This window comes from Neopsephotus bourkii, unplaced genomic scaffold (assembly GCF_033783945.1).
Source record: "Neopsephotus bourkii isolate Nb327-2 ecotype Australia unplaced genomic scaffold, CSIRO-AGI_Nbou_v1 NB_1287, whole genome shotgun sequence".
NCBI lineage: Eukaryota > Metazoa > Chordata > Aves > Psittaciformes > Psittacidae > Neopsephotus > Neopsephotus bourkii.
The window spans coordinates 3,517,043-3,542,951 of NW_026901771.1; the positions used below are offsets into that span (position 1 = coordinate 3,517,043).

Below are 25,909 nucleotides of genomic sequence, written 5' to 3' on the forward strand. Positions count from 1 at the left end.
ATTCAAGCAGACTGTAGCCATTGGATCTCCTTTGTCAATAATGCTTGTTGACTCCCCTTCTAAGACTTACAAGGTGTGGTATTCCTTAACAACAGTAGTGTTGATGCTTTCTCAGTACATCTTATTTGTTCATGCATACACTAATTCTGCTCTTTAAAGTAAAGTAATGTTTATTAGCTTGCCTGCTAGGTGTATCTTGTTTACTAGCCTACAGTTTCCAAGATATCCAGATAACCTTTAAAACTGGCATCGCATTAGCTACCTACCAATCCTCTTGTACCAAATTCATTGGAAGGCTTTACCAACCATAACTAGTAGTTTAGCTCTTTCATCCTCAAATTTCTTCAGAAGTCTTGTATGAATACCATCTGATGACTCAATACACTCTTGTCTACCTGTTCTACAACCTCATTTACTGCAGCTTTGGTTTGAAGCTGATCTGACGTATCTAAGTACATCAGAAAGTGCAACGTCCACAACTTCTTCCACAGTGAACAGACACAAAATAGTTATATCTTAGAGGCTGGGGGCAAGGGGTGAAGGGTGCAGTTCTGCTATGACCTTAATGTCTCTGTATCACTAAATCCTCCTAACTGTTGCACAAGGCAAGTTACTCGTCTTTTACGGGCTCTTACAATGGCTCCTGAGGTAAACATTTCATTTGCCAGCCTACACATAGGGTTAATTGAAGTCCCTGTTAATACTAGGCTTCATGCTCTTTGATCTCTCTCTGGCTGTCACAGCTTGCTGTCACAATCCTGGCCAGTGATTGGAAATGGTCAGTAGTATAAGCCCTAAAACTAATTTTCCCATGTGGAACATCAATCCATGTGCTAGCCATTTGGATCACCAAACTATTTTCTCCTTTAAAAGTCTAGCATAATCCTGGATTTGAGAATTTTCAGCTTAAACTCACACTGAAGCATCCTGATCATCTAATCTGACCTTAAATGAAGAGGTGCTTTGTTAATTATACTTTCTATTGCTGTGCTTGAACTAGAGCTGTTGGGGGTTTTTTAATCTCGGTTTTCATGTGTTCAGGTAACAGAGGACTCAGTACAACTCTCAGTAAATTATTCCAACAGTTAAGTATTTTTACCACTTAATTCTCTGCCTCATCTGCAACCGGCATGTGTCTGCCACCGTTCCATCACATCCTAACTGTTTTCTGCTAGGTTGAAGAATCAGGTGGCTTTGAGGGGGGGTTAATTCACTGTAACACTTAGATTGACATCGAGTCACTTCTGTATGTTTTTATTCAAGGTTCTGTGTTTATTTTCTGGCCATTCTTCAGTTTTGTAGTACTTCTCAAAGTGATAATAACAGAATTAGACACAATGCATGTAAAAGAATTCTTTTTCACAAGTGCCAAACGCAGTGAAAATATAACCTGCTCTCCTGTTCAATACTCAGCTCTTAATACATCAAAGAACCACATTAACTTCAGCTGCAGCATATCAATAGTAGTTGTTGATTTACTGATTATCTGTTCATATGTCTCTAAGCTTTTTCAGTGTGAATGCTTTCTGACACAGAGCGCTGGTCCTGTAAATGCTGTTCACACTCTGTTGTTAGACATACAAACTCGTATGTGGTTAGATTGAAACACACACTGTATGTCAAGAGTCAGTACTCCAAATGAATGAAACTTCCATATCAGTGATTTATCTTTTTCATTTTTAACAGTTCTTCCAGTCTTTGCAAATTCTACCAAGATCAGTATTTTACTGACAACTGTATTGAGAAATGTGGGATCACATGAGAAACACAAGCTTTTCAACAATGATTATTTCTGCGTTACTATTTTGCTATCTATTGAGTTTTGATACACTTAAAATGTACTGTATTCATACACTATTAGTCAAAGAATCATATGGTACTAAGTTGGTTGCTAACTGATTTGTGGGTTTTTATCCTTTACCAATCTAGTATTTTAGAGCCATTACCATGATTGTAGGTAAAGGTACTTCTATCATAGAAGTACTTGGCTGCAGGGGGCCCCACAGAAGTCATGAAATGAAGCTAGCTTGACAGGACCTGTTTTGCACAAGCCCATTCTGACTGGCATATTGTCATCCTCAGATTTTAGTGGGAATTTTATCAGATTGACAAAAGTAAGTACCTGGATCATCTCACAGAACTTTTAAAGTTATAATGAAACCTCAGCTTTTCACTTCCAGAACTTCCTCACTATTTCAAGCCTTACTGAAAAGCAAACCTTTGACTTTGTATCCAACTGCTTAAAAACCCTTGAGGGCAAGTTACTTTGAAACGACTGTTGTACTCATGAGTCTAAAATCATGGTTGTTTGCTGTTGGAGAGCATACCTTATTAATGAGCTGGAAACTATTTTTCTCCTACTTCCCCCTAAGAAAACAGGCCTAAAATATGCATTGATTAGTTCACTTTTTCTACTTCAATACATGTCAGTCTATGAAAGTCAGACTCCCAGCTCAGTCACACCAATGAAACACTATTCATTACTCCCATTTTCCATTAGCTCCTTTGTAATTTCTCTCATAATTCTTTCATATTACTGCCCATAAGAGTTCACAAAGTCAATATGCTGTCCTTCAGTTCTGTTCATCAAAATCATGTCTGTTGTGTTCTCCACCAACAAAAACCACAAAAAGCTTCAGTCAATCAGTAACATGATAAAGACTGTTTTCTTGTTTTCTTATACTAATGACAGTTGCTGGTACACTTGCTTTACACATGGCTTTTAGCATGGTTTTCTTTTAAAGCTAGGCTTATGCAATCATGCTATATATTAGCCCTCTCCCCACAACAACTTCAAACCCTAACCTATCTCAGTAACCCTGAGAAGGGAGAGAGGGGCCTCAGAGGTCATCAGTTTGTACATACTTAATGACAACTGGCTGATAGGTCCAGGAGACAATCTTTGCTCAGGTCCTTACTGGCAGATATAAGCTCTTATCCCAGAGCTCTTTAGTTGCTGAGTTCTTAAAGTGATCAGATTGAGAACTGCTTGAAAGAAGAAAGGCCAGGCCGGAAAGAAGGAGGAATAATGAAATGACACTAAGCACAAAGCAGTCTGATCTAGAAGGAAAGATGTCCTTTGGTCCTTCTCTTCTGCTTGTCTCTTCCCCCCAGGTAGAAGAGGAACAAAACACCCAGATGCCCTTTTTCATGTATTCCCACTCTTTTAGCCACATTCCCTATAAAGTGGAGGTTTCTACACATTGCTCTGTGCTCCTTCCCCTTCCACCTGTGTGCATGCAAGTAAATGAACATATCTGCAAGGCCATGACTCAATTTCCTTCTACATTACCACTTCCTTTCCTAGGCTTCTCCCTCTATTTGTTTTCACTGACTCATTTATGTGGTGAAGGTGAAGGAAGGAGAAACTGGACACTGGGCCCCTTGACATGATGTATCTATGCAGACTTTATGTCTCACTTTTTCACACTCCATGTGCATAGCCTACACTTGCCATAGCAGATCTCACTCCACACACCTTCAGATCTGTGGGGAGGGATGAGTAGGAAGAAAAATGAAGGGGCTGCTCGTTGATTGCTCCAGCTACTTACCCCATCTCCTGTCAGTATCTTACTTTGCTCCCACTCTGCTAAATGTAAAGTGGCTAGATTCGAAGTAGGTGGTCTTTGGCTCCACTTCTCCTACTGTGAATGCTATAAGCCACTCATTTACATTTCATATAGCACATCCAGTGAGAAAGCAACACAGAAAGTATGTACTCCTCCCTCTGACAGTACACTGACCATTCCTTGTAGAGGGGAGTCCAGCAGGCCAGCCAGCTAGCTTTGGCAGGTCAGATTTGACCCAGAGATTGCTAAATGAAGAGCACTGCCTTTTCCATTCTGCATGGCCAATGACTGATAACTCTGTGCATGAGCCTAACTGTCACTTGAGCTGTTTCTTGCAAAATTGCCAGACCAAAAAAACACATGGGAGCCCATGTTCTGGCAGAACAGGACTAAAGCAACAGGTCTAATCTGATTCAGAAAGGCAACTCCAGGATTTAGATCTGTATAGAGCATAGCATCACAGGATAATTCAGGAAGGCACCTCTTAAGGTCCAAACTCCTGCTCAAAGCAGTCAGCTATGAGGTTAGACCAGGTAACTCGGGGCTTTATCTTTTCTGGTCTTGAAAACCCCAACGAATGGACACTGCACAACCTCCCTGGGAAACCCCTTCCAGTGCTTGCTACTCTTCACGGTCAGAAACCTTCTCCTGATACCCAGTATGAGCAACTCCGGTTTTCTTTCCCCACACTCCAGAAGTACTATTAGTGCTCAATTTCTTGGAATATTTTTCCACTATCTTATGTCACTTCAGGAAATATGTTTGCTGCAGCCTCCCATGCAGACATGAGAGAAATCAGACATCACTGGGAAAAAAACCAGAGAGCAATCTTGAGTTTAATAGGCTTGAGCTTCCTATTCATTTAAATCTATTCAAGGAATTAAGAGAGATCTTGTCACAATAGCCAGAAAAGGCAGTATCAGGAGACGTCCAAGCCATGGTCAAAAGGTACACTTGCAATGCATTCAGACATCTATGCAGGCCTGAAATCTTACATTTGGCTAATTCAGTTACTGACAGTAATGAAGTGATTTCTGCATTGAGTTGGCAGTCAAGTATCTACAAGTTCCCAGCTGGATTTTGCAACCTTGACTGTCCAGCAACTTCAGTGAAAACCTCCTTTACAGCACTGAAATCAAGTCCCAGCTGTGATGAGTATCGCTAGTCAGCTCTCTGGGAACTGTCGTGGAGTAATTATCACCAGTATACAGACCTGACTTGTAGCTATTATCAGAGGAAGAAACCAGCTGCAATGCTCATTGTGTAATTGCTATCATGCCATGTAACACAAAGCACATGTATGGCATTGAGGTGTAAGTGGGTGCATTGGTGGATAAGATGACTGGATATCAGTTTAACCTTTCAAGATCACTCTTCAGCTTTTTTTATACCCTAGGAAATCCTAATTTCACTATTACCATCACGATTTCTGGTGTCCTCTATAAGACTGAAAGATCACCCCACGCAACGCTCCAGCCTTGGGGAAGAGCAGCTGGAAATCTGCTCATAGAAAAGGACCTGGGGGTGCTGAATGACAGGGCTGAACATGAGCAGCTTGTGCCCAGGCAGCCAAGAAGGCCAACGGCATCCTGCGTAGCGTAGCCAGCAGGGCCAGGGCAGTGATCATCCCCCTGCACTGGGCACTGGAATCCTGTGTTCAGTTCTGGGACCCTCACTACAGGAGAGACATTGAGGTATTGGAGCGGGGCAGGGCCTGGAGCACAAGTGTGATGGGGAATGGATGAGGGACCTGGGGAGTTTAATCTGGAGAAGAGAAGGCTCAGCTCTCTACAGCTCCCTAACAGGAGGTTGTAGTGAGGTGGAGTGGGTCTCTGCTCCTAAGGAACAAGTGACAGAACAAGAGGAAACAGCCTCAAGCTGCACCAGGGGAGGTTTAGATGCAGATGAGGAACAATTCCTTCGCCAGAGGGTGCTCAGGCATTGGAACAGGCTGCCCAGGGCAGTGCTGGAGTCACCGTCTCTGGAAGTGTTCACACTTTGTGTATATGAGGCCCTCAGTGACAAGGTTCAGCGGTGGTCTTGGCAGTGCTGGGGTAATGGTTGGACTTTATGAGCTTAAAGGTCTTTTTCAACCAACTTGATTCTGTGATTCTATATTATATGACTCCATTTCAATTTTATGCATATGGGGCTGCTCAGTTATGACCCTCTCAGTTACTTTTCGCTAGGGAGAAATAACCAGAAAACTCATATTTAGGAAAGAAAATGTAAAGTTGGCTATCACTAAACATGTGCAAACTACGACATCTAACTAGATCATAGTAAAACATCCCTGCGGGACATGGAGAAATCATGTGGCTTGCTTAAAACTGGAATGGAAAAAGGCCCGGAGCAAGCTCAGGGCACAATCCTGCACCAGCCCTTGTGTGGTGAATAAACTAAATGTGACTGATTGCAAGCTTTCTATCACTAATTAAAACCTCCCAGAATCTGAGTTCAAAATCTGCTCCATGCAAATTTCAAGACAAAACCAATACAAGTGTATCACCCTTCTTATATCTCCAGGACCTACATGGTCTTGGAAAGGCAATACAGAGCCTGTAAATCGAACTAAGTCTGCAAAATACCAGATACACTATAGAGCAAGAACAGAAAGCTCTACTCATACTAGGGTATTAGTTTCCAACCACATCCTAGGGCTCAGACCTAGCACTGATTTCCCAAAACAGGTCTGAAGGATCCTTCCAATAACTCCAGAAAGGCTGGAATGAAAAATCTAGGCTGCCAAATAAGAACTGTTCTGAACAAACTTCCTTAAGCCAAGAACTCCAAGTAAAACTCATGGATCCCACCCTCAGCCAGTCTAACCTCTAGGACATAAAACAGACGAAGCCCCTGCTGAAGCAAAACAGTGTAAAAGTTTCAGATGAAGCAGGCATCAGACACTATTACTACACTCATATCTGACTCCCATAGAGATTAGAATCATGGTTGTGCAATTCCCCTTAACACACCTTCATAACATAAGGTTAAGGAAAAATTCCTCAGTTAACTGCATAAGTAGGTCCCTAATGTCCAATGTGTTCTCACCATCTGAAATAAGCATATATTGAATAAACCAAAAACTACTACAGTATGGAATGTTCAGCAACTACACCATGAAGGTCTATATCTGAGTGCAGTTTGCAGACAAAGTGAATTATCCCACCATAATTTTGACGTACAGATGTTCTCATATATTTTCATCTATGCCCACATATACATATGACATTTATACATATATATATTTATATATATATATATATATATGGGAATGATACAGGCAATAGCTCAGTTATACAAAGCTTTTCTGTAACACAGATTCCAGGCCACAGAGTACAAAAATGCTGCCATGCACAGGAGCGATACCTATGTAGTAACATATGACAGCTTAACCACAGTTTGGAGTGGAGAGTGGATGTTACTAGATTTGTGTTTGTTCTGTATTTGAACAGTGTTGTGGAGAGAAACCAAGAATTAATGCTGCTAGCTCAGACACACATTGAGAAAAAGGGTATATATAATTTTCTAGCTAACAGGATAAAAAAGCCTTTGGCAATGTGCATGTGTGGATGATACAGGAAAGGCAGGAGAGGGAGTCAATACATGTTTTGATATGCTACAGGGATGTCTTTACCTCATCCAGGTAAAGAGCTTGAAGAATCTTAAGGGAAATATTGCAGTGAACTTTGCCACGTGGACATTACAAAAGCCGTAACAGACTTCTTTAGGTCTTGAAGATGTTTGAGACTGGTAAAAGACATAGGTTGGTTGTGGGGATTAAATCCCAAAGTAGAAACTGGAGTCTGTGGCTTAAAGGTTGCTGCTGCAGGAGTAAGTTATTCCCTGGAAGTGCTCTTACAAAGGGCTTTTCCCATTGAGCCAAGAAGCGTCACAGCAGCAGGCTTTGACACGGTCCCTCAGATTTATTCTGGGGATGGGGTTCAACTCTCTTGCCCTTGGAGGTTTCCTTTTCCCACAGACGACACAGTGCCTGTGTGCCTTGTGGAAAGGCTTGAGAGACACGTACTACCGAATTAGCTCTGGTATCCTCCCAGAGACTGTTTTGGTGTCTTGAATGACACATCCCCACGTAACTAACGTCTGCACATGGTGGTTTGCACAGAAAGCAATTCTCCCGTGGGGAGGAAAGTGTGCCATGAGATGCTGGTTTTACGTGTAGAGACCTGTGCTTAGGGATCAAGGGATCCCTTGGTATCTGCAAGTGTGTAGGAGGGGAGAGCTAGCTTACATAGCCTAAAGGCTTGGGATCCTTTGCTGTGAAATCTGCATAGCCCAGTGGAAAGATGCGATCCCTCCCACTCTGTCCCCTCGCCCTGCGAGAGGGAAGGGATTCAGTTTTGTTTGCTGTTCTCCATTGAAGTCTACGTAGGGGGAAGGGGAAGAAGACGTGCAGATCATGCACCGTTATGCATCCTCAGCTAACAATAAACCGCTACCGAGCAAAGGAGGCAGCCGCCGGCCGCCTGATCCCGCTTCGGGAGGCACGCCCCGCACCCACCCCCCCTCCTCCGGAGGCACCGCACTGACCCACATGTTCCGCGACCTTCCGCCACGAGTGACACGGGACACGTTCCCCCAGCCCCTGCATGCCCCGCAGCCGCGCTGCCCCCGGCCCCGCCGCCAGCACCTAGGCCAGCGGCCGGGGCTCCGCGCCGCGCCGCGCCACGGGGGACCGGGGCATGGCGAGGTGCGGAACGGTCGCGCACCGCTAATGGCGCTGGACGGGCCCTGGGCAGCCGGGAGGGGGGCTGCGAGGGGCAACCGCCGCCCTTCGTGCCAGGGGCCGTCGTGCCGTTACCAGGGCTGGGGCCGCCACTGCCCGAGCATCCCTCTACCGTCGTCCCTGCCAACGCCTTACCCACAGTGCGGGATCCGATGCAGCCCATCACTCCGGCAGGGCTCCGGGAAGAGGCGGCAGCCTCAGCAGCGAGGAGGCGGAGGAGAAAGGGAGTGGGGGAGGTCGGAATGGAGCCAGTCCCTTCAGCGGGAAACGCCGGGGTGGCCCAGCCGGGACCGGCGCGGGGTCATGGTCAGGTACGAGCGCGGGGTGCCCCCGCCGGGGCGACGCGGACGGGAGGGGAGCCCGCGGGCCAGGCTGTCATCTACCCCCGCCTCGCCTTCGCGCTTTGTTGCGCTCCCCTTGCGGCTCCCTCTCCGCGGCCGCGTCCCTGCCTCCTCCGTGCCCCCCGCCGCCCGCTCCCCCCTCGGCGGCTCCCCGACGGGGAGGCGGGCTGAGATTGGGTAAACAGCTCCGGCCCGGCAGCGCCGCTCCGATTGGCTGCCGGGCTCCGCGGCCGGGAGAGGCAGGGCCGGACCGGGCCGAGCCGGGCCGGGGGTCTCGGGCCGGGACCCGCGGCAGGGCGGAGACGAGGGTCCGCCCGCCTGGGGCGGGACGGGGCGGGCTCCTCCCGCCCGCCGGGATTGCGGTGCGGAGCGGGGCGGGCACAGGTGAGCGGTGGCGCAGGCCGGGAGCAGGGGATGAGCAGGTAGAGACGGGGGGGAGCGGGAGCGCCCCCGGAAGGAGACGCGAGGGGCGCGGGGCCCCGGGGGGCGGCGGTTTCCCGGTAACTACACTTGCCGGCCCGACTCGATTACAGGCAGCCCCCTAGCGGCTGCCTCCCGCGGGCGGGCCTGGCGCGCTCCGCCGCTCTCGCTGCCGGCTGAGCCGGGGCGGGCGGCCCGCGGCAGCCCCTGTGAGGATCTGTCCGTTCCAGAGCCTCCCCGGGGCTCACTGCGGGGCTCCGGATGCGCGGGGAGCAGATGTGCGGCGCTGCCCTGCGGGACGGTGGAAGAAGCAAGCTCAACCCCGTGGAAGAGCGAGGCCTTCCCCACATCCTCCCCGGTAACAGACACTGAGGAGGGATCTTTCCAGATGGAGAAGATGCTGTTAGGTTCTGCTCCCTTCACAGGCCACATTTACCTTACCTGACAGCAGCTGCAACAGGCAGTGAGTGTCCTCCTGGCCCACCTCCCCACCACCGCAGACTCTCCCCAGTCTGCTCTTTTCACCTTCCAGCTCTGAAATGCTCATGATTTCTCCCTGTCTTTTTGTGCTTTCCTCCAAAAGCCTCACTGATCTCAGCAGCTTCCTTCCACCGATCTCTAGTAACAGCAAATTGAATTTTGCTTATCCCAAATGAGCCATTTTGTTCTCATCCTTTTGGTCTGTGTTGCTGAGAAGTCATAGAATCAATCATAAACTGGTTTGGCTTGGCAGAGACTTCAAAGCTCATCCAGTTCCAACCCCCTGCCACGGGCAGGGACACCTTCCACTAGAGCAGCTTGCTCCAAGCCCCTGTGTCCAACCTGGCCTTGAACACTGCCAGGGATGGGGCAGCCACAGCTTCTCTGGGCACCCTGTGCCAGCGCCTCAGCACCCTAACAGGGAAGAGCTTCTGCCTCAGAGCTCATCTCAGTCTCCCCTCTGTCAGGTTAAAGCCATTCCCCTTGTCCTGCCCCTACAGGCCCTTGTAAAAAGCCCCTCTCCAGGTTTCCTGTAGCTCCTTTAGGCACTGGGAGCTGCTCTAAGATCTCCTCAGAGTCTTCTCTTCTCCAGGTTGAACAAGCCCAACTCAGCCTGTCTCCATAGGAGAGGTGCTCCAGCCTTCAGAGCATCTTCGTTGCCAAGTCATGACAGTCGAGCAGCCCTGATTAACAGCGGTAATGGGGAACAGGTAGGTTCATTCATTTTCCCATTTACAACTTAACAATCAGCCTAAGGAGAGAAGGTAATATTCACGTGGAACAATAAGCAGGAAGTATGCTCACACAAAGTCAGTTCACAGACCAAAATTCGTGGTAGGAAGAACAGAAAAAATGGTAGGAATGTCTGAATATATGCAGTTATATTATTTTTCCCAATGTATCTGCACTGTTGAAACCTAAGTTGTAAAAATGCTTGGAAACCATGGGTCTGATGGAACTTTGTTAACCAGAGGTGTTTCAGAATCTCTGAAAAGTAGATCCACATTGACTTCCAGGGCTAAATACAAGGAAAGAGGAAACAAAAGCAAATTAGAATGGAGGAGTGCTATAAAGATGCAAAGCCTGTTTCTGATAAACCTGTAGTAGGTTAGTGACTGCCCAGCTACTGTTGTCACCTGTAGTCTCTTGTAGACAGATAGATCAGCACAGCTGTCCTTAGGAGTTCACCAAACAGCATTTGCACCTCACTGTAGCCTGAGGTGTTACTGACACAGCTGCTCCTCTGCTCAGAGGAATTCTGGTTTCACATTAATCCCCTTCTCCTCCTCACCCGCCCACCCGGTCTAAATCTGTTCCTCTGTGAACCTCCTTTCTGCGCTGTGAGTGATCTCTGCTGTGGCTTCTTTCGCAGTGAAGGCTTCAGGTAAGTCACATTGACTCGTCTTTATTGCCCCTGTGTGATGCTTTTGCTTGTCTATCAATTTGTCTCAAGCTCAAAGTTATATGCTGGGTCTTAGCCAGTGCATTTTGGCTTTCATTAAGGAACAATACCGTCTACATTAGTCTGCTCTGACTTCAGCCTCAGGGTGTGATTCCACAGGCAATTGAGCAAGTCCTAGCACTTGCCCTGTCTGAAAAGCAGCTTTCCAGTTCTTGATAGGCTGGTCTTCTGCTGCTTTAATCAGGTGGTGGTTTACGTAGGGATCTGGCAAGCACCTGTGCTGCTGCAAGGCAAGTGTCAGGTAAGCACAGCAGAGAAAGAGAACTGGAAAGGCGGAGGATTGTACTCAAGTCTCCATTTATTGACTCCACAGAACCATCGGACTGCTTCATGGCTGTCTTGCATGTTCTGATGCCACAGGCTCTCTCTTTTTTATTTGGGATCAATATCACTTAGCTGTTGGGCACACTACCTGTCTTGGCATGCTTTGTCTGCCATTTTTAACAGTCGATTTGATCAAAGGATAGACTCTTCATCTTTTGGTTCTCATACATTTATTCATTATGGACCTTGTATACACAAATGTCCATATTTAAAGTAAGCTTAATTCTTAGTAGAAGTTGGGAAGACTTGGTTAGACTATCATCTATGAGCTTTGACACAGTTCCTTGGCTCTTCTGTACTGTAGGTTCCATACAAAAGGGAGCTCATCATCAATAAGCAATCAATACCTAGAACCTTTACTAATTAGATTTGGCTACAAAACAATTACCATACAGTAGCATAAGAAAACAGCAGCTATTTTACATTCTGAAGAAATATATGATTTCATGAGAATATTACTTCATAGGAATTATCATGTAGGAGGGAAGTTGACAGAACTGAATCTTTGAACAGGGAACTAAAACCGAGTATAAATCTAACTGTCCCCCACAGTTTCTGTCCTTGCTGTTCCTGAGCAACACTGTTCTTCCCACTAATGCTGCAAGGAACAGGAGGTAAATGCCAAAACCTAAATTGTTTTGTTTCCTTTAAAATACGCTTTCTGACAGGCACTGAATATTTTCTCTAAGCATTGGGAAAATAATAGCCGCCTTAAAAAATGAGGCTGTAATTTCATGTAGGAAATTGTGTCTGAAATACATTTTCTAAGTGCTGATTTTAAATGCTGGTCTGAAAGATCTTCAGCTCTAAGTTTCCATCAGGGTCACGAGATGGAGACATTTAAGTATCTAAAGAGACAAACCTAAATGGATTCTTTACTTACCTGGGTATCTCAGAAGGAAGGAGCAGTAGGAAGCAGCTACTTGCAACCCCCTAAATTATTTGTATGATGGGCTTATCACAGAGCTGTAGACCTCCCCCTTGACAGACCATATTGTGAGAAGTATGCTGGGCAAGAGAGAAGGAAGAGCGTGGCTGTGTTCAAGTTGTCATGAGCTGTAGGTCCCAGCTGTTAGGAACTTCTGTTTGCAGAGCATATCTTCAGGGCTGCCTGAACTAGGTCAAGGATGCTGAGGGTGGAAAAGGCAACATAAAGCTTCCTTGGCCTTTTTCTTCCCCCACTCCTGCACCATTGCCATGAACGCAACAGAGGAATTGACTGAGATGCCATAATCAACTTTTTAGTGTGTGCTTCTTGGTTTGAGATTGAAAACAGTCACAGATCCATGCCTCTAGGAGCCTCTTCCCCCTGTCCCTCGCACCCAGAGTGGGCACTCTTATAGGTGTCAGCAGCAGTGGTAAGGGGAGGAAATCATACTTCCAGGAAAGCTAAAGCTAGTGACCTTGTGCTCAGTAGAAGGGCTGGTTACAGCACAGAACAAAGCAGTTTCAAAACAAGCTCTGATTTTTCACAATTTGCTCTAAATCCACACTAAGGCACCTCTATCTTAACCCTGAAGACACACTTATGCAGTAAATTGTTAACTGTTTGGTTGCCTTTTAAGAGATGGCTGTTCAGCATTGTTTATCTTCTCTATAAGCCATTGATAAATCTTTAAACCTACTTTTCTAGAGGTTCCCTATAGCTCTATATAAAGATCTTATACATACTGGAACAGCTTCTTTCTAAAGAACACTGCTTATAAAATACAGAGCTATTGTCACTGTCATACCTGCTGATCAAATTTATTCATCAATTAATTATCAGGATACTGAATATATCCCAGTAGGTAATGTGCCCTTGTCATCTGCATTAGCGGCCATTTAAACCAGTTAAAGTGAAAAAGAATTACCAATATCAATCTTGCCACTTTGAAGTAAACTTTGCCAATCCCCAAATAATTCAAAATGTCTTCCTTCTGTCTATTATTCACAGACTCATAGAATCAGCCAGGTTGGAAAACACTTTTAAGAACATCAAGTCCAACCGTTACCCCAGCACCGCCAAGGCTACCACTAAACCGTGTCAGTGAGGGGCTCACCTTCACAGTTTGGGAACACTTCCAGGATGGTGACTTCACCACTGCCCTGGGCAGCCTGTTCCAATGCTTGACAACCCTTTTGGTGAAGAAATTGTTCATAATATACACTTTAAACCTCCCCTGGCTCAGCTTGAGGCCATTTCCTCTTCTCCTATTACTTGTTATGTGGGAGAAGAGACCAGCCACCTCCTCACTCACCTCATCCTAACATTAGTTCATGTCCCCCCAGAGGTCTCATTGGCAACCATGTCTGTCCAGGCTCTGAAAAATGATTATTCACCACCTTCTCCCTTTCCGATCCTTTTAAAAATCCTTATTTAAAATCCTGTGGCCTGACCAGCTACTGTCCCAGAAAGACATGGAGAAACGTCCTACATGCTGCTTGCAAGATGTGTCTTCAGCTGTGGAAAAAATACAGAGGCCTATGAAGTTCCTGAGTAGGAGATGTTTACAAAAATAGTATCTGTATCAGATCTGTAAAGGCAGGAATCGTCCTCAGGGACTGTTGCTCCAATATGCTTCTCTGCTGGCCTCCTGCCACTGGCAGTATGGATTCCCCAGTAAATGCTGCTTCTGGCAGTGATTTCTGATTGCTTCATAGAAGTAATGGAGTACTTGCCACAAGAGTTAATTCTATATCAAGCTGTATTAGCTACTGATAGGATTTTCATGTGGACCAAAAAGGAAATGAGATAGCAAAATGACTCATACAGCTCTTTCTTGTTCAGAGCTCATTCGGTGCAGAAGACAAACAGAAAGGCTTTTTATGAGGTTCAAAGAATAAGAAAAAGTAGTGCCAATGTAGTTCAGATCCTGAAGTGATGTGACTTACCTGACATAAGTGTAAGGCTGGGTCCTTTCAAGCTGGGAAAATATTTGAGGCTGTGTGAATCAACTGAAGATTAAAAAGGACAATAGGTGGAGGTATAGACGTAGGATATATTTGCATCGCAAGCAGTGATGTAAGCTCATGCTTACCTACATTTACATCTGAACAACTGTGATCTTGTTCTGCCTGCACCCAGTGCTCCTCAAAAACTTTATGAGAGCATCTCAGTTTAGTGCAGTGACAGAACTGATCAATCCACACCCCCAAGAGTGTACTTGTAAAAAATCCTCCTGGGATGTTGTCCCATATTGCTAAAGAGAGGTAATGGTGAGCACCAAAACATGACTTTTCCTCTTCCGCTGCATGGCGAGTTCTCAGATTGGCCCATGCTGCTGAAGTAGAGACACACACTTTGCATATCCTGGCATTATCTATTGGAAACTGAACACTGACGGACTGTCCCAAATTAAGGACAACCTCACTCAGGAATGAAGTACTTTGCTGTCAGCCACATACCTTAAAAACACTCATTTTGAATTTTAAAACAATATATTTCTGAAGCAAATTTTAATTTCTTAAGGATTTGTAGTTTCAGGGCTTTTCAGAACAACGTTGCTGGTTTGCAGCTTTTCAGCAAATGTAATGTTCTCTCAGCATCTTTGTCGACATTTGATTTTTATCCAGAGTCATGCAGAAGTGTCACATTGAATTCCATATATATTAAGATCTCATCTTTCATACAGTTCCCATTTCTAGACTTTCACAGAAGACAGAGAAGAGGAACTCACTATCTGAACTGTGATGGTGTGGTCTGCTCTGTTCTAATTTCACCAATGCCTTTGTAGCACACTGACCTACTGCACAGGATCATGCATCACCTTCCATTTGAGCATGGAGAACCACTGCTCTCTGAAACTGCATCATAATATCAAAGCTCAGTATCAACAGATTAGCCAGTCTAGCTTGCTTCATCTAGCATAGGCTTCACCCACTCAGCAACACCATTCTGGCAAGGATCTTTCATAAATCTATTCTGCATCCTCGTATATCCTCCTTACCTTGTGTCTGAACCAGCTAAATGCCTGCTCACACTGAATGAGACAGGAGGTAGCCTGGGCTGAGGTCTGAAATTCCAGTTTCTAATGCTATGGCCTGGGGCTTTTTTCCAGTATCACATGAAATGGGAAGATGAGAGAGTTCACAGATAAGCGACTCGACTCTTTCCCACTCCTTCCCTGCCAGGAATGGCTCAGCAGATGCTAACAAATAAGAAGGAAAAATGAAAGGAAATTCCAGCAATGTAAGTGAAAGGGAACTTTGTGTATCTATGGCTGTCACACTGAGAGTGTGAAGGCTCCTTATCAGCAGGTAGGTAGTGCCAAGAGGGGAGGTGTGAGGAGGTGGCTTTGAAGGGTTAAAAAGGGTACATGATGTGCACTAGGAAAACAGATGCCATCGTTGACACAACTGTGAGGTGTGTATTAGGCTTTTCCTCCATGTCAGTTGAACCTATGCTAGTGGGATTGCTCAGACTGCATTTGTAAAAACAATCTGCAAGCAGTTAATGTGCTTTCTTAAACTGCCAGTGTTACGTAAAAAGGTGCAATATTTTTTGCCTTACAAAATATCAGTTGTCATCTCCTCTCCCTTTGATGCACTGGAGATGGAGAGCCAGGAGCTCATAGAAATTGCAAATACTAACTCTTTTAAAAATAAGGGGCTTGTTTTTCTGCAGTGTGGTTTTGGAGTTCTTTAAATCTCACTAAAAACATACGAAAATACCCCAAACCTTAAAATCCAGCCTGAACAAAGAAAACAGTTATTATTAAAACAGCTACTGATTCTGTCCTCACTGCTGAATTCTTGTCTCTGAAAAATTGATAGGATAATATATCCAGAAGCAAAATATTGACTTAAAAATAGCCCTCATATTTAAAGAATCTCCAGAAAGTACCCTCTGCCGTATAACAGAGAGTAAACAGCTGCTGTGAGTAGGCTCTGGCAATCAACATTGACTCAAACTATTTTTGTCAGGCCTGCTGCTGTATCTGGGGGATGTGAATACATTCTACCTGCTCTGCTATGCTGCACTCCATAAGGAATATGGTGTGATCCAGAATGCTTATTTGAAGGTGACTCTTCCATTCCTATCTGTGTTTACAAGGCTTTGGGGTCAAATGTTCTCACAGCTGCTTTAATAAGCATATTTGGGCCTTGCTTCTTCCTGTGTTCTCTACTGAAGTCTGAGGAATAGGATCTCAGAAGAGGCTGCCTTGGTACCTTCTTATTGGCTTACAACCCTTAACATCACGATGGTGCTTCTGGCTAGGAGACATCCCCCTACCAAAAGCAGGCCAGGAAAGACGAGCATCCTGTCCTCAAACCCAGTGTGATCATAGCTGATCTTTGAAAGAAATACCCTGACTTCCTGGATTTTGTGGCAATGCAATTCATAGAATCATAGAATAGTTAGGGTTGGAAAGGACCTTAAGATCATCAAGTTCCAACCCCCTGCCATGGGCAGGGACACCTCGCTCTAAACCATATCACCCAAGGCCTCGTCCAACCTGGCCTTGAACACTGCCAGGGATGGAGCATTCACAACCTCCTTGGGCAACCCATTCCAGTGCCTCACCACCCTAACAGGAAAGAATTTTCTCCTTACATCCAATCTTCCCCTGTTTAAGTTTTAACCCATTACCCCTTGTCCTATCACTACAGTCCCTAATGAAGAGTCCATTCCCAGCATCCCTATATGCCTCCTTCAGATACTTGAAGGCTGCTATGAGGTCTCCATGCAACCTTCTCTTCTCCAGGCTGAACAGCCCCAACTTTCTCAGCCAATCTTCATACAGGAGGTGCTCCAGTCCCCTGATCATTCTCATCGCCCTCTGGACTTGTTCCAACAGTTCCATGTCTTTTTTATGTTGAGGACACCAGAACTGCACACAATACTCCAAGTGAGGTCTCACAAGAGCAGAGTAGAGGGGCAGGATCACCTCCTTCGACCTGCTGGTCAAGCTCCTTTTGATGCAGCCCAGGATACAGTTGGCTTTCTGGGCTCAAGCGCACACTGAAGCTGGCTCATGTTCATTTTCTCATCAACCAGCACCCCCAAATCCTTCTCCGCAGCGCTGCTCTGAATCTCTTCTCTGCCCAACTAACTGCCCCCTAACTAATTCAAGAGGTGGCCACTAGAAACTTCTGGAATAATAATGTTTATTGATGCACAGTACATGGAGGCATATATATCAGTACTGGGCTAAAGCCCATGTGCAGGAAAGCCAGTCACCAGTCTGGGCAGCAACCAGTAATCCTGTCACTTCCCTGTCACATAGGGAGTGCTACTGCCTTGGAATGAGGCAACCAACAGGTCAGAATGCCTCCTGGCCAGGGCTGAGGAGGGCTGCCTTTAACACTGCTGTGCTTCTGTGCTGGCACACAGTTGTGCTGGTTTTCCATACACCTGTGACTGACCAAGCAACTGCAGTTGGGTAGCCCTGCCATGAATCACTGGTGGTTTTAATGCCTCCAAGTACTTTTCCTTAGAATTTTGGGTTGGAAGGGACCTTTAAAGATCACCCAGTTCAACACCCCCCTGCCATGGGCAGGGACATCTTTCACTAGCACAGGTTCCTCAAAACCCTGTTCAGTCTGAGGAGCAGTGGCTTGTCCTTACCCAGCATCTTCACATTTCCACCAACCCTGCTCTGACCATGTTTTTGTCAGAAAAGCAATTTTAACTGGAATCCACATTGTTTCAATATATGGAGTTGTTTGGGTGGGGTTTTTTTTCACAGTATAATACTATACTGAGCCACTACAATGTTTCAGAAAAGTTTCCCACTTCTCACATTAGTGTCATAGGCCCATCTCATATAGTAAGGCCATGAAACATAACATAGTTAATGCAAGAGCATGTCTTCTGTGTTCTGGGGGATCTTGGCTTTTCTCTGCTCTCACAGAAGGCTGCTTTTCCTTTCTATCTCTCCAAATCTGCACTAGGTAAGAGAGCGTTTATCATACTTTCATATTTCTACTACTTCTTCTTCAGTTTACTATCAGCTGGGAGAAAGACTTGAAACAATTGTAGATGAGAAGAGTTCTGGTCTCGTGGTCCCTCAAATCACATAAATAATTGCTATGTTTAGGAGAGTGGAATTCTGCTGGCACCAATGAGGTAGCTTGACATTCCATTCCTTGCTTGGAGGTCCAGGGATTTGGAGAACAATCTTCGAGTCAAAAGCAAACACAAATGGAGATGTAGGACTCTGGTATAATCCGGTAAGAGAGCAAAGAAGATAGGATGCAGCATACCATAGGGTTCTCATTGGTGTAGGCGGAAAGACAAAATAAATGCTGAGTCTATTCAGGGAGTCATTCCAGCCTCAAAACTAAGCCAGGAGCTTGAGAACAGTCAAAAAGAGTCTACAATTCAGTGTCCCTCTAACCTTCACTGCAAGTATAAGGTCAAAATTAGGTCATTAAGTCTATTGGCACCGAAGGGCTGGTAACTGTCTGCGGTGATACCAAGTCTGGGGAGTTTGAGGCAATGAACCAGTCCAAAACTTCATCCAGGTTCTTCAAAGCATTCCTCTCAGTACTGAACCATACCCTTTATCCTTCTCCATCCTATCTCTATGCTTGGGGAGGGACACTTCTGAAGTGTGCTTTGTCAACAGACTTGGTTTTTGAAGGGAAGCAGCAGAGAGACACCAGTTATCTGTCCTGGGTAGCTGGTTGTTCAGAGATTTCTCATAACCTTGGCAAACAGTATTCCTGACTGCGTGCCAGCTGCACAGATGCAGGAGGATGACTGGGCTCATGAGGACTGGAGGCTCTGCTGTCCCCAGGGCAGCTGTGTTTGGCACCCAGCTGTTGACACGCATCCTGCTGAGGGGACTGAGATACTTGAAGCTGCCATTTGGTCAGAGGAAGCGCAGCTCTGCACATATCACAGCATCCATAAAGAGTGGGAGCAGCAGCTGTGGCACATGTTAACCTATGCCACATGTAGCTTTTCACATGAAGAACACCCTGCGTGAGGAAGGGAATGAGAAACGCACCAGGAGAGGGTTGTGGTGTGGGAGCACAACAGACCCTAGGAGAGCTCTCACCAGGGTACATTACACCTGATGGTCCGTATGGATGGAGACAACTTGCTGCAGATGGCCCTGCCCTAGACAGTGTGGGCCTGACCTTGTCTGCACCTCTTAGTCTGGGAACCAAAGCAGACCCATTATATGTTCCCAACTCTGCCAGGAGGCCCAGACATAGAATTTAATACAGCAAAGGGAAAGCTTAAGAGTAGCAGCTTAGCATGAATCAATAAAATGTGGTTAGACTAAAGAGAATTTATATGACTAAAGAAGTATCAGAGAGGCAACAAGGATATGAGTCAGAACTTCTCTTTGCTTAGGAAAAACATGGGACTTCTACGTGGCATCACTAATTATTAACTAACTTTCACTGAGATAAAGTCGTAGAATCATGGAATAGTTAGGGTTGGAAAGGACCTTAAGATCATCCAGTTCCAACCCCCCTGCAATGGGCAGGGACACCTTGCACTAAACCATGTCACCCGAGGCTCTGTCCAACCTGGCCTTGAACACTGCCAGGGATTGAGTATTCACAACTTCCCTGGGCAACCCATTCCAGTGCCTCACCACCCTAAAAGTAAAGAACTTCTTCCTTATATCTAACCTAAACTTCCCCTGTTTCAGTTTAAAGGCCATCACCCTTGTCCTGTCTCTAAAGTCCCTAATGAAGAGTCCCTCCCCAGCATCCTTATAGGCCCCCTTCAGATACTGGAAGCTGCTATGAGGTCTCCACGCAGCCTTCTCTTCTCCAGGCTGAACAGCCCCAACTTTCTCAGCCTGTCTTCATACGGGAGGTGCTCCAGTCCCCTGATCATCCTCATGGCTTCCTCTGGACTTGTTCCAACAGTTCCATGTCCTTTTTATGTTGAGGACACCAGAACTGCACACAGTACTCCAAGTGAGGTCTCACAAGAGCAGAATAAAGGGGCAGGATCACCTCCTTCGACCTGCTGGTCAAGCTCCTTTTGATGCAGCCCAGGATACGGTTGGCTTTCTGGGCTGTGAGCGCACACTGAAGCTGGCTCATGTTCATTTTCTCATCGACCAACACTTCCAAGTCCTTCTCCACAGGGCTGCTCTGAATCTCTTCTCTGCCCAGCCTGTAGCTGTGCCTGGAATTACCCCAACCCAAGTGTAGGACCTTGCACTTGTCTTGGTTAAACTTCATTGAGGTTGGCATTGGCTACCTCACAAGCCTGTCAAGGTCCCTCTGGATCCCATCTCTTCTGCTTTATTCTGTCATTTCACCCATGGTGTGGAATAGCATTCACACCACAACGTATACTCCAAAATACCACAATGTTTTTTTCAAGCATGGAACAAAGTGATTTATGGAGAGGACTGCTGCCAGTTCCAGAACTTACAAGTTCTGGTACACCAAGCTGAGTATACCTGCTTATCCATCTCTGTACCTAGAGAGCTAAATGCCTATTCAGTGCTAGGATTTTGCTTCAGCTGATGAGATTAAGTACAACTGTGTACCTTTCAAGGCACCAATTCCAGTTTGCAGCAGAAAAACACCTACTCTTCCAAGCAAAGAATTGCATAAAGGAAGGTCGCTAGCATAAGGAGATTCTTATTTTCTCTAAAGCACAAACTTTAAATCCACTGTATTTCAAGCATGAAACCAAGTTAAGAGTTTTCCCCTGTGTATTCTGATGTATTCCAGTTTGAGAATTCTGGCTTTCACAGGTCCAACCTGCTAAACATCTCTCCATTTCTTATCTGTTTCCTCGCATTGAGGAGTTAATACAAAACGCCTAAGAGGGTCTGCCTTTCATTTTCTTATTCCCACAGATCATGAAGGCTTTTTCTGCCTTCATGAGCTTTCGACATCCCCACCTTGGTGAGAAATCGAACATGCAAGCATCTGGATTTATAGGGTTGTGGCAAGGAAGTATCAGAGCACAGATTTGTTTCTGTGTTCTCTCACCCTGTTTTTAATCTACAAAAGTAGCAGCAACTTCAGAATTATTTAATAACTCTACAAGAGCTACATATCCCTAAGCAATTCATAGCTGTAAATCCACAATTCAGCAGTGGCAGCTATGTAAGGAGATGCTCAGCGCTACACATTGCAATGGGTTACATGGTATGTAACAATGAAAAACCTCACAGAGGGCCCAGCTTTACCAGCTCCATAAGCTGGTTAAATAAGAGAGATTACCTCTTTGTACGGACCTTGCTTGGGAAATTAAAGCTTTGTTCACACTTGATTTCTTAAGCTTTGGTGAGCCTTTTCGCATAGCTCTCTAATGTGACCATTTTGCAGTAGTGCTCGCCAGAGGGGGGGATGTCTAACTGGTGTGGTTTGTGGCTTACCCACCTGTGAGTAAGTCACAGTAAAGATACTAATGCTGTTGATTGATAGGCAAGTCTTGAGAGCAGACAAGCCCCACGTTTCCTGAGCATTACTAAATACAGTAATTCCCCAGGGAATGTGCAACAGTAGGGGTATTAACACCCACATTAAGGCCAAATTCCAAAGTACAATGGTTGTGCAAAGCACACGAATTCTGTCTTTATTGGCATCCCTTCTTCCCTGTGCAGCTTAGAAGCAAGGAGAGGAAGAAAAGACAGGAGTTGAAAGTTACATGCCCTGTTGTGCTGGGTCAGGCTGTCGCTGGTCTAAAAGCAGGACTGAACCCGCAGCCAGCACTGCAATAAAAACAAAACCGGTGTGCAGCAGATGCAATCCAACAAAGCAGTTCAAATGGCTGGTGTTTTGTATCAACCAGTTCAGTGTTTAGCCTCGCAGCCAGTACAACAAGTCGCTTTTCTGCACGGCGGAGTCATCTGATGTTTGCTTTCACTTCTGGAAGGCTGGGGAGGGGCGGCGTGAGTCAGATGTTCCTGCAGCTGGTTCGTGCGTGGACGAGGCCAGCAGGGACCCTGACTCACCAAGAGCTGCTCCATTTCCTCCTACAGCTCAGGTCAGCGCCTGGAAACGCAGTCGCAGGCTGGGGTGGGGGGGAACCCGGCAAACGCTTCTGCTTTGTGACCGCTGTCGAGCGGAGAGACCCCCCCCTTGCTCCGGGTCTCTGCGCCCGGGGCTACCGCCGCCCCTGCGCGCCCCGTCGGCGGGCGGTGAGCGCCGTCCCCCCTTACCTCAGTCGCATTCCCCAGCGAGTGAGCTCAGCTCCGCGCAGCCTCTCTCCTTTTATGGTCAAACAACTTTGCCTGGGCGAGGCTTTTTTGGTGAGTTGTCGGCAGCGGCGGGGCTCGGCCGCTCCTCTCCCCCTCCTTCCACTGCCGCTGCTTCCCCGGCCGGGCGGGGGGCAGCACAACCTCGCCGGCTCCGGGTGCCGGGTACTCCCCATCCCCGTCCCCAGAGGTGAGTCCCTTCCCTGGGCTTAGCGAAGAAGCTTTTGTCCGCAGCGCTGGGGCTGGCGTTGAGCAAGTCTTGGGGTGCCTGCGTGTCCGGGGAGAGGGCGCGTTTCCTGCCGGGAGGGTTGCTCGCCGTGCACAAAGCGTCTCTTTAGGGTGGATGGACGGTGCGCAGAAGAGAGGTTCGGGGGATGTGTGTGTGCCTTGGTGACTTTCCTTCCCTCCCAGTGAAATGGAGTCAGCTCCGGTATAGCTGCAGCAGAGGGGGATGGGGGAAGGTGTTGCTTGGTTTTATTCGGAACGAGCTCTCTTTTGTGTGCGTACGGGATACCTATGGAGTGTTTTTTCCCCAGATGTGCTTGAGAGAGAGGAAGCTGGGGCTCTTTGTGCGTGAAGTTTGTTTCATTCGCGAGGTTTTGCCTCTCTGGGAGTGCCCTGAGGAAAGCGGAGGCGCAAGTACTTGAAAGTCGCAGAACTTCCTCACGTTTTGAATACGTTTGCATGGCTTTCTGGAGTTTTTCCTCCCGTTTCCCCCTCCGTGCATAGGGAGAAGGCAAGCCCAGGATGTGTGGGAGAACTTTGTAGATCTGAGTGTCCCCCTCCCAGCCCGGTTGTTTTAAGGCTCTACCTTGCAGCTCGCATTGCTGATAGGACTTTGCTCTCTTTGAAGCGTTGTAACTTTGGGCCAGGCTGGGAGAACTTTCTGGAATTAGTCTGTATGAGGGAATGAAGGTAACCATAGCTCCTTTATCTGTTTAATCTGTTCACTACGTAGTCTATGTTGTTTGCTATAGTTTTCCTTCTGACTCCCCTCAGTTGGGAGGAAGCTGGCAAATAGGGGAAGTACACATGCGGCGTGTCAGCCCACAGTGCTGGGCCGGCTTTTATGGGGGCTGCCTGTGTGACTGGAACCGAGCTGCTTTCTACCAACAGAGGGGGGGAAATAACAGAGCTCTCTGCTTCCTCCCACTTTTGCTGCCCCGGAAAAGCAGCTGAGTTTTTGGAAGAGAGCTGAAAGCTGTTTGGGTGCACAAGAGGTGGCAGACCCACCGTGGGACCTTCTGGGAGGTGACCCTGCTGCTGAAGGAGGTGTCACTGGGATTTGTCCTACTTCTCCTTGCTCTCTCTTAGAGAGGAACAGTGTATGAGGCAACCAAGTATCCCGATTGTGTCCTTGGGGGACATCTTTCTTCATAGCTCCACTAGAGTCATCTTAAATGCTGTGACAGCAGGAAGAAAAAATCTCTCCCCTGAGGGGGAAATGTGAGGACGAGAAGGATTTGAGTTGAGGTCTGCTGGTGTTAACACTCCCTCACCAAAAGCTGTTACAAGCACAGGACTTGCATAAGCTCTGTGTTTCTTGTAAGGCTTAGATGGTACTGTAACTACCGGAAAGGTACAGTACTGATGGATACTTGGGTGGTACCCAAGGCTGCGGGTGTCTCTGCAAGGCCGGCAGCCTCTGTCAGCCTGTTTGGTCTGGGTTGTGTGGACAGACAAACAGAAGTGAGGATGAGCAGGGGCAGCTGCTGGATGGGGATGGCTTGAAATGTGACATGACATACTGGGAAATGGGCTGCTTTGGGTTAAGGGAGGTGGCAGCTGCTGGCAGCAAAGCCAGCCTTCTTTTTGTGAAGCAGCTGATGTCCCGAGGCTATCTTTGTGTTGACTAACGTCAGTATGGGTCATGATCAGAAGGGACATTGTCACTGCGGTGTTCTGCTTATAATGGTGACAATTCTGGTAGAACTACTACCAGGTGGTTCATTACACTCGATAAAGAAAGGCTGGAGGTCTTTTCACCAACTTGTGTAGCTCAGTGGGCAGCTGCAGACTGGAGGGAGTTGGCTGGTTCCTTCTGACTTGCAGGTCTATTGACCCCTACAAGTCTGAGGGATTGAGGACAGAGCTCACTTACTACTCTTCTGCGATGACCCTTTCCCGTGCTGGATCATGTGGGTGATGCTCAGCACAGCTTTTTGGCTCCTCCTTACTGTTGCAGCCTCTTCCTTCTCTTGAAAAGCCCAGGAAAGTTTGTCGATGCCTGTGCAGTTCATCAGCTCTGCACAAAGGGAACAAACAGTGCAGCAGCATGTTTGTGTTGTCACACGCCCGTGACCTGGAGAAGTGTAACATCTAGATATTGCAGCGCTGTACTGAATCGTGGGAGCGCTTAGAACGGGGGCAAGCGGATCTTATCAGCAGCCATGGGTGATGTTTGTGGCACCAGGGCTGTCTGTCCCAACTGCTTTTATTGTCCGTGTGAGAGAAGCCGGCAGTGTGGAGGGGCACTGATTTGAACATTGGCACAGAGCCGCTGTGCTGGGGGGAAGCGCTATTGTTCTGGGGTGTTAGGAGGACTATAGGCATGCCGGGCTTTACAACAAAGCTTCTGGCTGCGTGGAGATTTCTAGCACGGATAAGATTAGATTTCTGGCTTGCATTGCCGGGCTGAGGGAATCCTAGAAATGTGGCTGTCATCCTGAGCCCTGCGGTTCCCGAAGCAGCCGGCTTGGCGGGGCTGTCGGCTGACTGTTCCAGCCTGCTGATGGGGAGGAGTGAGCGCTGAGGGTTGCTATGACCCGCCTGATGCAAGCGGAGCGCCGGCCTTTCCCAACCCCACCGCGCGTCCTTGCGCAGCGCAGGGCCCGGCCCCGGTGCAGCGGTGCTGCTGCCCCTCTCGCAGCCCCCGGGTACGGGCGGAGCGGCGGCCGCAGCCCAGGACTGCTTCCTGGAGGGGGCAGGAAGGAGGGGAAAGGGGGGTGAGATCCGGGGAGGTGACAACGGGAGCTCCTCACCCTGGCCGTGCTGCCGCCGCTGCCTGCAGCATGGAGAGCTCCGGAGGTAAGGGACGGAGAATGCGAGGGGTGCGCCAGGGTCGGACGGGGGGAGGCTACCGGGGCTGTCACAGGCAGAGATCGAGAGGAGCCTTTTGGTGTTACTGGGTGAGTGGGGGAGAGGAAATGCTGATTCCAGTTCTGGGAGAGCACGTATGGGGGCACCCCTTAGGGTGTGTGTGTGGTGGGGAACACACGTTCTGGTGGCCCACTGCTGTTGTGTCCAGCAGGCTGCGTGCAGGGTTCTCGTGCAGCAAAAAAGCTTGGGTTTCTCTGCAGCTGGAAGCCCTTTGTGGTTAATGCCATACTGAGCTGAAATGATGAAGCGTGCTGTTTGCAGTTTCTGTTCCTCCTTTTTCCTGTGCTGATGCTGGAAGTGCTCTGCTCTCTGCTTGCGCACCTCAGCCTCTGGATGGACTTCAGCTTCTGTAT

At 47.3% G+C, this 25,909-nt stretch overlaps 2 protein-coding genes across 10 annotated transcripts in view; one reads left to right on the top strand and one right to left on the bottom strand.

The window, feature by feature from the left end:
- FAM131B (family with sequence similarity 131 member B) overlaps positions 1 to 8,585 on the bottom strand; it is a 26,394-nt gene extending 17,809 nt beyond the window's left edge. For both annotated transcript variants that reach the window (XM_061365482.1, XM_061365483.1), the window contains exon 1: positions 8,452 to 8,585. In XM_061365482.1, the coding sequence (XP_061221466.1) occupies positions 8,452 to 8,479 (28 nt within the window). In that variant the 5' untranslated portion in view covers positions 8,480 to 8,585. The remainder of the gene's footprint in view (positions 1 to 8,451) is intronic.
- The window catches only part of ZYX (zyxin), a 25,952-nt gene continuing 8,537 nt past the window's right edge, over positions 8,495 to 25,909 (top strand). Inside the window, exon 1 of one of the 8 annotated variants that reach the window (XM_061365473.1) lies at positions 8,495 to 8,627. Coding sequence is in view for 2 of the 8 variants with exons in the window: in XM_061365467.1 (XP_061221451.1) it covers positions 25,469 to 25,484 (16 nt within the window). In the remaining 6 variants the exon portion in view is untranslated. Of the gene's footprint in view, positions 8,628 to 8,931; positions 9,042 to 15,480; positions 15,583 to 22,096; positions 22,247 to 22,376; positions 22,512 to 22,624; positions 22,648 to 25,341; positions 25,485 to 25,909 lie in introns of those variants that run through there. The other 7 variants (XM_061365470.1, XM_061365469.1, XM_061365468.1 and 4 more) reach the window with 7 other exon arrangements.